Source organism: Schistocerca nitens, chromosome 1, assembly GCF_023898315.1.
Source record: "Schistocerca nitens isolate TAMUIC-IGC-003100 chromosome 1, iqSchNite1.1, whole genome shotgun sequence".
In the NCBI taxonomy this organism is placed as follows: Eukaryota; Metazoa; Arthropoda; class Insecta; order Orthoptera; family Acrididae; genus Schistocerca; species Schistocerca nitens.
The window spans coordinates 708675244-708689152 of record NC_064614.1 but is presented as its reverse complement, the minus strand read 5'-3'; the positions used below and the strand labels follow the sequence as shown (position 1 = coordinate 708689152).

At 38.2% G+C, this 13909-nt stretch overlaps 1 protein-coding gene across 1 annotated transcript in view; it reads left to right on the top strand.

Annotated features, from left to right (window-relative positions):
- The window catches only part of LOC126259826 (uncharacterized protein KIAA0825 homolog), a 184387-nt gene that overhangs the window by 132698 nt on the left and 37780 nt on the right, over positions 1-13909 (top strand). Inside the window, exons 9-10 of the mRNA XM_049956872.1 lie at positions 3139-3237; positions 5866-6158. Coding sequence (XP_049812829.1) covers positions 3139-3237; positions 5866-6158 — 392 coding nt within the window. The remainder of the gene's footprint in view (positions 1-3138; positions 3238-5865; positions 6159-13909) is intronic.

Here is a 13909-nt window from a genome sequence, read left to right as displayed (position 1 = left end):
GGTGGAGCCCCTCCACACCCACACCAGCATGATGGCCAACTTGAAAGGTCTAACGTCGTCTCAGCATAAGGGTTTGTTTTCACTAAAATGAGGTGTCACAGGATGTGGGTACTGTGATGTTTACATATGTCTGGTTAAGGTTAACCATTAATATATGCTCACTTGGAGATAGACTGGGACAAAAGTCAAATGAAGGGTAGCGGTTTGAAGGGCAGAGGAAAAAAAGTGCCAAGGCAAGAGCCAAGGAAAAAAAACCTCTGCAATAGTTAGGTCGGTTGGTATGAGCAGTAGCGGATGTCTTGCTGCCTGTGACAGGTCATGCAAGGGTAGGCTTTGTTAGTAGTGGGTATCATGCATGTCAATACCTTTGACATTGTGTGGTGCTGTTACTCGGTGGCTGCTGCTGGGTGCCAGTGTAGATCTCTCGGTCAACTTGATGAGTGGGTCTTTTTATCCATCCAGTTACATTATACTTTCAAAAACTGATTATTTTCATTGATATACACACCCATGTTTTGTAGTCAATAATTGACCATCATGTTCTGATCAGCCATTTACTATCATATTTACATCTAAATCACTGAAGGTGTCTGGGTATAAGAATTGATTGTTGTATTATGACCTTCATTTGTCATTGGAAACACTATTATTATTATTTATTATTATCATTTATTACCAATTCTATGCCATTCACCAGCCACAGCTGGACAGACAGCATCAAGATACAACATTATCAAAATACATGAATAAAACTCTACTATGATAGTAATTTAATACCGCAAGACATATTTAAGTTATATATTAGATTACAATAATATCACAACTATAAAATAGATACAAGTCTATAATGAAATTAAATATAACGGTTGCTGTTGGAGTCATGGAACTGAGCTGCAGCTCAAGTAAATATTATACTATTCCTAGAGGAGAATTCTTCAATATTGTAGAAGGTTTGCTCTTTTGGCTTACACAAAATAGTAGTTTTAAACTGCTCCCATGGTAAAGACTGAATGTGATCAGGTAGAGCATTAAACAATTTTAGGGCCACCATTGGGAAGCTGTTTTGTGTCTTTGCTAATCGACACCTTGGCATGTCAATACTGTCTTTGTTGCGAGTGCTATATTTGTGAACTTCATTTCTCTTTCTGTAAGTATCATGGTTTCTGTTGTATCTGTAATTGGAGAAACAACAAATAATGATTGGTGTGAGTTCCAAATTCTGTTTATTGCCAACAGTTCCACAATACTAACACAACTTGGTGCTTGATCAAGAGCAGGGACTGGGCTGCAGAGTCCAAGTCTGGTAGGGTAAACAGTTGTAGCACAGGGTAGCGTCGTTCATGGGTGCAACGTTGACGTAGCAAGTAGGTAGCCCAACACGAGACTGCCAGGCGTGGTGGCATATGCGGCTATATAGGGCGAGTGGTGGAGGAATATGCCCGCTGTAACCGAGTCCGCTTGTCGTGTACTGTTATGATTGGCAGCGCGGCCTCACATAACTGTCTCTCGGGAGGACACCGGGCAAGGTTTCCATGACAGTGTGGAGGCACTGAGTGTGTGAGGCCCGCGCCTGCGCTGTACAGCTGTGCAGAGCTGCACATAAGCGAGGTGTGCTGGCCATTGGCTGTATGACGTAAAGACCGTGGCCACGCAGCTGCAGGTGCCACGGTGTGGGCATTAACTATACCACAGTTCTCTTTATGTGGAAGAGGCAGTTCACTATATGCTGGCTGTAAACAGTCAGAACTCCTAACCTGGTGAAAACTGGTTTACAGTGGTCTGTTTTTTTGCTTGAAGTAGTGATCCTCATTGCTTTATTTTGCAGTAAAAGCACATTCTTGCAGCCTGCAGTATGGACCCAAAACAACAACCCACAACTGATGTGGCTGTGGAACATTGCAAAGTACACAGTTCGAAGGTACTGTTCCGGTACTATACTTTTCAGTTTCCTCAAGAGGTAGAGGATGCATGAAAGTTTGGAACATACATGTTTGGTGTGCTGTTTCCAGGTTAATTTGGTATCAATGAGAAAGCCCAGAAGTTTAATATCTGCTGTGTTACCCAGTGCTCCAGAAATGCTGAGGCTGCATATCATCCTCTTGAGTTCTTTTTTTTTTCATTAATTCTCATTTTGCTCATGGTAAACCAGGCCTTAGCTTGATTGAACAAGACTTCTGCTTGTTGGACTGCCTGTTCAACATTCTCTCCTTTTGAGAACAAGGTTGTATCATCTGCAAACTGCAAGGTGTGCCCATTGGAGACTATGTCATTCACAAAGATAAGGGACAACAGGGGCCCTATTATTGATCCCTGTGGCACACCATGCTCTGTCACCTGTTTCTCAGGTAGGATTCAAGAGTTTGCAGGACTGATCCCCCTACATGATATGTTTTTAGCTTTCTGAGCAAGGCCTTATGCGGGATGCAGTCAAATGCCGTACTAAGGTCACAGAGTACTAGTGCTATAGACTCTTTGTTTTCAAAACCCTGACTTACCAGTATGTTTGTAACTAAGTCAAGTACAGCTGTTGTTGTTGTCCTGACCTTCCGAAAGCCATGTTGCTCATAATAAAAGAGACTATTTCCTTCAAAGTAACTTAATAGTTGTTCTTTCATTATCGATTCCATCACCTTCACTAGTACTGGTATTATAGATATGGGCCTGTAGCTTGACACTTCATGTGGACTGCCTTTTTCGTAAACAGGCACTGTGCATGCTACTTTCAGGAAGTCATATTGTAGTAATTCAAACTGAGATAACAACTGTAAGCATCATCAGTTCTGTATGATAGGAATCAATGCTAACATCACTACAAATAATTTATCCAGATAAGTTTGCAAAAATTATTAAAACTCTTTTTAGTAGCTTGATGAAATTTTCGAATGTATTAATGTAGCTTGTAATACTAGTACTACTATCTTGGATACATTTATCTGCGATGATTCATGTTATTATTTTTAATTTGTAACTGTGCTATTCAGGTAAAATTACTAGATACTGAATACAGGGAATAAATCAATTTCAAGGAAATTTACTTGTTATCTTTTACAATGTACAGTTTTCAATTTGTTTGTTTGTTTGTGTGTCAATACTTTTTACAACAAAGAGAAATTAAGCTTCTTGTTTTCTGTTTTCCAGATATGGAATCAGAATAGGCCACCATGGGTACAAGCACTTCTGAGACCATTAGAGTCATTAGTTTTTCCTATCACACAAACTCTCATCTGTGCTGTGAAGGTTATTTGTCACTTCTTTCTGATTTACCAAATAATCCATGCATGAAAACTGTCTAAATTATTCACCTTCTGTTTAATTATATCTCGATAAAAATATCTTGCTTAAATTGCATGTTGTGCTATGAAATGTTAAACTTTGTGAAAAATCTTGATTTGGCACAGTAGCTGCTTTGTTTGTGTGTGTGTCAATACTTTTTACAACAAAGAGAAATTAAGCTTCTTGTTTTCTTTACTAAAAGTAGCAGTTTTAGTGAAATGGCAGACCATTTCAATACATAAAAATGCATTAATTGTAGGACATCCATCCAGTTATGATCAGTCTAGCTGTATGTTATTCATCAACTTCACTAAAATTATTGAGTGCAGGGAAGTACATGATCTATACATTGGAAAACACATTAAAGGTTAAAGCTCAATGCCTTGTGCTTCACTCTGTTAACATATTGCACTTGGTCATATGCAGTCCAATAAATGTCTAAAGCATAAATATGGTTTGCTTTTTGACAGGAACTAGTAGTTTTAATATTGACATACAGATAATTTATGACAAATCATGATTTTTCAAAAATATTTAAAATCTGTAAAGCATTGTCTCCTTGAAGTAATAAAATTTTGTGCCAGTAAAATCTAAACTATCAAATCTAATCTGTAAAGGTAGCAAGCTCCGAAGAGATGAAAATGAAATGCTTGGCTTGAACTATAAGGAGAACAGTAGTATCTTGGCTCTGTACTTCAAAAAATTAATGGAGCAAAAGGGAGTTACCCATATGCCATGCTACCAAAATATTGTTCAACTCTCATCCATCATCTGAGACAGAAATTAAACATATCACTGATAGCCTGAAGGATAACAAAGCATTTGGAGAGGACTTCATAGTGGCGATGCTCTTGAAACTGGTAACTAAAGATACTCTGAACAAAATAAGTGAACTCTTTCAGGGGACATGGAGAGATAGTCAGATACCCTCTGAATGATCATTGGCACTAATCCACCCATTCCATCAAAAGGGAGACAAAACGGATGCCAATAATTACAAGGGTATTTCATCCAGAATTCTGATAAACAGATTCTGAGTGACTCATTGTCAAAAGTGAAATTCATTGGTGAGATCACAGACTCCTTTGAAATCAAAACTGTCATCAGACAAGGTGAAGGACTCTCTCTGCTTCTTTTTAACTGTGTTGTGGATAATGTCATTTGGAATGGAGGAAGACACTGAGCCAAGAAGAGGGAAATGAAGAACAGTCCAGATTAGGTCCCAAACTGAGTTTAGATTAGATTAGATTAGATTAGATTAGATTTCGTTCCATAGATCCGTGGTGAGGAGATCCTCGTGGATGTGGAACATGTCAATTTTTTTTTTAATTTTTCTTAAAGCTGAAATAACAATATTAATAGTATGAATATATACAATACATCATTTGTTTCTATTAAAAAATTCGTCAATGGAGTAGAAGGAGTTGGCCACTAGTAAGTCTTTCAGGCTCCTTTTAAACTGATCTTTATTTGTAACTAATTTTTTTATGTTTACTGGCAAATTATTGAAGATGAGTGTTCCTGAGTAGTGGACCCCTTTTTGAACTAAAGTAAGTGCTTTTAAGTCCTTGTGCAGATCATTTTTGTTCCTGGTATTGTATGTATGAACTGAGCTGTTTGTTGGAAAAAGAGATATATTATTTAGAACAAATTTCATTAATGTGTAAATATACTGAGAGGCAGTAGTTAGTATACCCAGTTCTTTGAAGAGGTTTCTACAGGACGTCCGTGAATTTACTCTACAAATAATACATATTACATGCTTTTGGACTCTGAAAACTTTTGTTTGACTTGAAGAGTTACCCCAAAATATTATACCATATGACATTATGGAATGAAAGTAGGCAAAGTATGCAAGCTTTTTCATTTTTATGTCGCCTATGTCTGCTAACACTCGAATTGCAAATACAGATTTGTTAAGGCGTTTCTGTAGTTCTGTGGTGTGCTCTTCCCAACTGAATTTATTATCAAGTTGTAATCCCAGGAATTTAAGACTGTCAACCTCTTCTATCTGCTCTTCTTTGTATTTTATGCATATGCTGGGTGGAAACCTCTTACAGGTTCTGAATTGCATATAGTGAGTCTTTTCGAAGTTTAATGTCAGTGAGTTGGCTTTAAACCATTTATTAATATCCATGGAAATATCATTAGCAGATCTTTCTAGAACTACACTTGACATACTATTTATTGCAATACTTGTGTCATCTGCAAACAAAACGAACTCTGCTTCTGGCAGTGTAACTGATGAGAGATCATTAATGTACACAAGAAAAAGCAATGGCCCTAAGATGGATCCCTGTGGGACACCACATGTAATTTCTTCCCATTCTGATGATGACTGATGACTTAATTCACTAGTCCCTTGCACTGACACCCTTTGTTTCCTGAAAGAGGTGTAAGCTGATTGTATACCCTTTGCCAATAACCTAGCATTTTCACCAACAATAAAGGAGTCAGTAAGGGTAAAGAATGCTTTTGTTCTGTTTCAGATAGATAAATATCCAGATAGATATAAGGCATGTATTAAAATCTCAACTATTGTCTTTCATGAATTCTTGCCCAACTTATGATAAAGTTTTTACTTTTTTTTAGGATGGTGCCAGCACAGACCAGGCTATGATACTGGCACTGGACTGTGTGGGACAAATTGTGGAGTGTGTACCCCCACATCTACTGTGTGCTGCAGCCCTTATTGAGGAGATGGTACCTGCAGATGTGCAGCCAATGGCTGGTTCTGTGGCACTGCAGCTCATTCTGTCTGCCTTGTACTCACAGCTGCAACAACATTCTGGATCGAGCATGGCACTCTCAGAGGCGCTCTGTGACCTAGGACAAAACACCAAACAAACAGAGAAGATACAAGCACTTGTCATGAAGATAAATGAGTACGTTACTTTGACCTGAAGCTAAATGAAAAATAATGCTCATTTTTAATATCTATGCATACTTTTCTTACCTTTTTGCCTCAAATTCCTACTGGGAAACCAATAACAAAATTGTAGAAATTAAAGTTTATTTTTGAGTTGCTCTGTTAATCTTGGATCCCCTTTGGTTCCACTGATAAAAGTACTGCTTTGTGTGAGGCTGTCCTACCTTTGCTGTTTCATATATGTGGCCCAAGTGTTAAGTAAATAGACTATTGATCCTATCACCATGAGTGCATACTAAGTAATGTAATGCTAATTCTCACAGGTTTGCTTTAGCTGACAGGAAATAGCAATCCAGAAACCATGTCAAAATTTTACTGGCCTATTATCATACCAAAACATAATTACACTCTCCTATAACCTGCTTGCAAGATAGTATCTTTACATAAACCTTAGCCCATATCCATAGAGACTGCAAAGATAAAATTGGACAACAAACTGCACAAGGTATTATAAGCAATCATTCTTCCCATGTTCCAACTGTGAATGTATCAGAAAGAAACTATAAAGAGGGAAAGGACTTTTAGCTGTCAATTCTAAGTTCTGAAATCAACATTTCACTACTACAGTGATGAGAATCATAATTATGACACGTGCTACAAATTACAAGATGAAATTACAGTTTCTGCAAGACCTTCTTTTGTTGGCATTACAGCTGGATAGTAGTGATTTTCAGTCTCCTAAAGCAAGAATCATGACTTGAAAATGGTGGTATGATGGAGAGTATCTTGTGTTATGTTGGTTTGGAACAGTGAACTCACATTCTGAGCCTATTTGAATTAGTGAAATACTGGGAACAGAGCCTAATCATTAAATATAATGACTGGGTTCAACAGGTGCCATGTGACAGACAGAATGACAGGGAATTTTGTGCCATTGGGTGTTAGAATTCTCACTGTGTGGCTGTCACTTTAAACAGTCTGTGTAGTCAGTCACTCCCATGCACTCAGTAAACTCAAATTTATTTCCCTGACTGCATGAGTTTCAGTTTGTTATCTTGTATGCCATCAAAGGTTGTGCCTAGTGGTCTCCTTTGGTGTACAGTCGTAAAAAGAAGATACTTCTTCACAGTGTTTGTGTTCCATACAACTACCTATCAGTTTGAATGACTGTCTTATATGTCTGATGGCACTTACATTTTCAACACCCATCTTCTGTGATGCTTCATTAAGCAGAACATTGTACTGTAAACACTAAGGCATCAAGTCTAGTATTAAAGGTAACCAATGGAGGCATGTCATGTGTTTTACCTTACAATGTCTGACAAATAAGTGAGGTTCCCACAAAACACGATCTAATGTCAATGTAACATTGTACATGTACACCCAGACAACAGATTTCAAAATGATTAGAGTTACAATTTTCTGTGACAGGCAGAAGAGCCATCAGAGTGCATTATTGTGTCCATGAATAGTTTTGTTACCAGGCTTGGTAAACAATTTCAAATGTTGAATGATCACTTTGAAGAACACAGAGATACTATTTATTTATGTAAGACAGCATTACAAGCAGCTGACAGAGTTTAGAAGGGGCTTCATTGTGGGTCTTGATTAGTCTGGCTGGTTGATTCATACAACTTCCAGATTTGTCTGGCATTTGGATGTGACTGTGGCCTGATGTTTCACAGCATGGGTACATGAGGGCAGGCATATTTGTCATCAAGGTTCTGTTCAATAATGTCTGACTGTCACAAAGAAGGATCACCTTATTGCACAGCAAGTACATTATAACACCTTCAAATCTGCACCTGCCATCTGGGAACAATTAATGAACTCCCTGCAACATTCTGTTATCCCACACCATTGATTAGAGGCTAGCAGCAGGTGGACTAGAGAATTACCATCCCCTGCATAGGTTGCCATTAATACCACAACACAAATGGCTGTGTTTGTTGTGGGGGTGCTGCAACCAGGAAGCATGAACTTCTGGTGACTGGCATTGCATTGTGTTCAGTGATGATTGTTGGTTCTGCACTAGGCTGGATGACCATCATGGTTCAGTATGATGTGGGGAGCCATTGGGTAAGACTCCAGGTCATGACTGGTAGTGACTGAGGGAAATCTGCTGGCACAATGTAAATCAAGAACATCCTGCATCTTCATGTGTTACCTCACATGTGAGACAATTGTTGTGCAACTTTTCAAGAAGACAATGCTCATCCACACTTTGCACATGTCTCTATGAACTGTCTGCTTGATGTTGAGGTACACCTATAGCCAGCAAGATCCCCAGACATGACCCAGATAAAATCAGCTTGAACATCAACTTCATCACAGTGTCATTATTCTAGATATTAAGGTCCAGTTACAAGAGTTGTGGGCTCCCTCGCCTGGGGAGAGGAGACACTGGCTTTACGATGCCATTCCCAACTGAATAACACCCTCCTCCTCTTCCGAGTGATTCACTTTACTTGTCATGAAGTGTATTTGGTTGGCAGTCTGTTCTAAAGCACTATACTGTCCAGGATTCTTAAACCCTTTAGCTGCTGCAGATGTACCCATTGTGTGTGGGTTTTAGTACTCCTCTCTTATTACCTTATCCATCCACCTACACTGAGTGTCTTCCACTCTGCTACCAGATACTGAGTTACCCAACCAGGCTGTTATGTTCTGTAGATATTTCTGGAATGCATGCAATCACATTTCCCTTTGGCCCATAAAATTTTGTCAGCACACACTAGGTACTGTGACTCTGTTATCTGCTCACTTACATTTACAAGAATAACTTTAGAGCTATGTACAGGTTAATTACTGCACTGACTTACATGTAAATATAAATTCCTCATTAATTCTGTTTGCAGATGATACTTACATTTTAATTAAATCTGATAGTGCAGAAAAAATTCTGAGCTCTATTGTGAGCACACTCAGTATCCTAGAAAACTGGTTCCACTTTAATGGGCTGAAACAGAACATTGAGAAAACCCATTTGGTACATTTCAAAATCAACCATTCAAAATTTGTAGAGCTTAAAATATGGCATACAGTCAACTTATGGAAGAAGTTGATATGGTCAGATTCCTTGGATTAAATGTGGGCAAAAACTTAAGCTGGAATACACATGTTGACTTCCTATCACATAAATTAAACAGTTTCACATTTGCAATGCAGATATTAGCAAATGCTACTGACATGAGTACACAAAATATAGCATATCATAGTTAAATTGAATTTGTTATTAGATATGGTACAATTTTCTAGGGAAGTTCAAGTAGTATGGGTACTTCAGATACTGAAGCTCTAGGAGAAAGTTGTCAGATCATATGTACTGCACAGCATACAGAAACAAATCAGAATCCAGTATCTTGGAAACTAAATCCTAACTGTTCACTCTCTATACATTTATGAAACTATAATATTCTTACATAGTGAACAAAAATTGTTTCAGGAGAATCATTCTAGCCAGAACTGTAAGATAAGAAACAAAGAGAATTTTATGATTCCCACACACCAACTGAAATTATATGCACAGCCTCCATAGTATATGTGAATAAAAATATGGAATAAGTTAATAGGCAAAAACATACTTAAAGCCATATAATCTAAAACTAAGTCTACAGAAGGTTTTGTGGGACAAATGTTATTATTCAATAAAAAAAATTTATGGAATAACTGTTAATTTGAGCTAGGTGTAACATAATAGTGTACTTTTTTCCTATAACAGAACTGTATGATTATTAAAATATTGTTATTAGCATGAGTCATCTGTTTTGGTGAAATCATCCTATAGTATTTTGACATTTCTCCTGTATCTGAATCAAATGATTTAGAACAATTTTCCAGGGCCCAATTGAATCCCTATCAGATTCTATACCGAATTTGAGGCTAAGTTAGCCCCTATTCTAACTGTAATCTATTGTAAATTCCTGGAACAAAAAATGGTGCCCAGTAGTTGGAAGAAAGCACAAGAAGGGTGCTAGAAGTGACACACAGAACTATCATCCAGTATCATTGACATCAATTTGTTGCAGAATCTCAGAACATATTGTGAGCTCCAACATAATGAGATATGTTGAACAAAATGATCTCCTCAATGCCAACCAGCATGGATTCTGAAAACATCGATCACGTCACACCAAATTCACACTTTTTTTACATGACATACTGAAATCTTTCGATCGAGGCTGTCAGTTGGAGGTGGTATTTCTTCATTTCCAAACAGCATTTGACTCGGTGCCACACCTATGTTATTATCAAAAGAATTATTTTATGAGGTATCAAGTGAAATTTGTGACAGGATTGAGGACCTTTTGGTAGGGAGGACACAGCATGTTATTGTGGATGGAGAGTGATGGTCAGATGTAGAAGTAACTTCAGGTGTGCCCCAGGGAAGAGTGTTGGGACCCTTACTGTTCATGTTCTATATCAGTAACATTGCAGTCTGTATTAACAGTAACATCACACTTTTAGTAGATGATGCAGTTAGCTATTAAGAAGTACTGTCTGAATGAAGCTGCATAAATATTCAGTTAGATCTTGATAAGATTTCAAAGTGGTGCAAAGATTGTCTACTTGCTTTAAATATTTGGAAATGTAAAATTGTGCACTTTAAAAAATGAAGAAACATAGTATCCTGTGACTATAATATTAATGAGTCGCTACTGGAATCAGGCAACTTGTACAGATACACTTTGTAGGGATATGAAATGGAATGATCACATAGGCTCAGTCGTGGGTAAAGCAGGTGGTAGACTGCAGTTTATTGGTAGAATACTAGGGAAATGCAATCAGTCTATGAGAGATCGCTTACAAATCACTCTTGCATTCAGTTCTAGAATATTGCTCAACAGTATGGGGCCTATACCAAATAGGACTACCAGGGGATACTGAACGTATACAGAGAAGGGCAACATGAATGTGTAGGGAAGCAGCCTACTCACACCATATAAAATTCACATCAGTCTTTCCATTCTGTGACAGCCAGTCCGCTGTAACTAGCTCTGACGTCATAAATGTTGCGCAATACTTTAAAAATCAAGTAAATAACCTGAAACTTTTCTAGCATGTCAGGAGTAATACTAAATCAATATGTGTTGAATATCAGTTCAATAACTTTAACCATTTTCGAAATTTGGACGTTTTTCTGTAAAAATCATTGGCACAACAGAAAAGAGCTAGAAACTTAAAAATTTATATTTAGATTCCTTTTGCATAATAATTTAGTAGAAACAGTATTCTGGATCTCACGAATTAAAATTTTAGTTGAAATTCACGATTTTCTGGTTTTCGTCTCAAAACTTAAGGAAGCAAGATAGATTAAGTAGGCAAATAAATAAAGCTAGGATGTTTAAATTTAAGTAGAATGGAGATCTGCTATAATCATAAAGATGTGAGAAGTTTCAGCTGAATAACTATAAAACTATAGCGATAGCATATCTCCAAAGGGCAAGTTCAGAGCTCGTCTACTGCGTGTAGTGTAATTAAATTAATTATCTCGCCCAAAATATTTGAGTTAGCCTTGTCAGACTTTTATTATGATTACTTACCTGTGTGCTGATTGCACATTTAAATTGAGAGCTTCATCGGCCATCAGCAAAGGAAGCAATGATTTATTCGATAACTTAAAGTGGTGCATTACTAGCCCAGCGGCTAGTCGGGAGAGCAGATTTGATCAGGCGTTCCCTTAGCCGTCCGCACCGCGGCTTTATATGTAAGAAAGCTGCATGAGAAAAGAAGGCCCCAGTTCTCTCTAGACACCGATTAGCGCACCACCTGTGCCAGGAGTCGCGTCGCGTCGCGTCAGTATTGTTGATATAAACAGCCTCGGATGCGTAATAAGTTACTTGGGATACGCGTAACCATGAAATCGTTTTCGAGTGAAGTGTTAATTTTGGGATGACGTTAATGATCTATCTTTAGTTTGCGTATGTTGTATTTTCACGTGCCGCCGCAGGACAGACATTCTACCATTATTAGCGTGGCATTTAATGAACATTATCATCAAATTATGGCGAGCATTCACTTAAACATTTAATTTGAACAGTTATAGTTGCATCAGCACATTAGACTCTGAATTGCCCTTGGTAGTTGGATTGTGTGGATCCTTTTTGGTCTGTGACTTTCAGAATATAGTGAACATTTTAGAGAGAATGGTTTTTGATTATGAATCCCAGAAAATCTCCTAATTCCTCAGAGCTATAAGCTGTAGCTATAAATGTATTTCTCAGATGAAGTGGGCACTAGGAATTCTAATTACAGGCTTCACATTTTGCTAATCACTTTCTGGTTGCCAATATTGTAGTTAGAGAGCCAGTGTTGAGAACGGCAAGCAACAGCATTAAATAAATAATAGGAACATTAATGATAATTCCACCCGCCGCCCCACAAATGGTCACTGGTTGGTTTCATTAATAAGAGAGTGTCACAGTGATACAGAAGGAACTGAACTGGAAGATTCTTGAAAATAGATGTAAGCTATCCTGAGAAAGTCTGTTAACGGAGTTTCAAGCACCGGCTTTAAATGATGACTCTAGGAATATACTACAGCCCCCTATGTATCAATCAAATGGGGATTGCAAGCATAAGATTAGAATAATTACTGCCCACACAGAGGCATTCAAACAATCATTCTTCCCACACTCCATACGTGAATGGAACAGGAAGAAACCCTAATAACTAGCACAGTGAGACACACCCTCTGCCATGCACTTCATGGTGGTTTTCAGAGTATAGATGTAGATGCAGATTGTGTATGTTATGAGACTAATAGATCACAATCCATAATTCACTGACATATAGAGAGAGCTCTCAGATTTCTACATGTTAAAACGATTCTTACTGGTAATAACTAGCTGCTATGCTGAAGCTTAATAAGAATAAATCTGAATGAGATTTTCACTCTGCAGCGGAGTGCGCGCTGATATGAAACTTTCTGGCATATTAAAACTGTGCGCCGGACCGACACTCGAACTCGGGACCTTTGCCTTTTGCGGGCAAGTGCTCTACCAACTGAGCTACCCAAGCACGACTCACGCCCTGTCCTCACAGCTTTACTTCTACCAGTACCTCGTCTCCTACCTTCCAAACTTTACAGAGGCTCTCCTGCGAACCTTGCAGAACTAGCACTCCTGAAAGAAAGGATATTGCGGAGACATGGCTTAGCCACAGCCTAGGGGATGTTTCCAGAATGAGATTTTCACTCTGCAGCAGAGTGTGTGCTGATTTGAAACTTCCTGGCAGATTAAAACTGTGTGCCAGACCGAGACTCGAAATCGGGACCTTTGCCTTTCACGGGCAAGTGCTCTACCAACTGAGCTACCCAAGCATGACTCATGCCCCGTCCTCACAGGTTTACTTCTACCAGTACCTCCTCTCCTACCTTCCAAACTTTACAGAAGCTCTCCTGCTAGTTCTGCAAGGTTCGCAGGAATTTCATTCCACAAGATCATATAATGACAAACAGCACAACAAGTAATTGCTTTGCTACCAGAGCATACTTAAAGTCTAGATGAAGGATAGCATAAGAAAACAAAAAACCATTGATATTCTAACTAAAGGAGACCTTCATACAACTTAGACACTTCTGTACAATTCAGGAAATGATGTTTTTGAGACATTAGCCAAGAACCATTAAATGATGGTTTCTGCAAATTAGAACATCATTCACAGAGAAGAAGAAATGCCAGTACCAAATTGTCAATAAATGTGCCATTTTCATTAAATAAATGCTATATGTCATAGAGACTTCTTTTTTAACATTAACATCCCCAA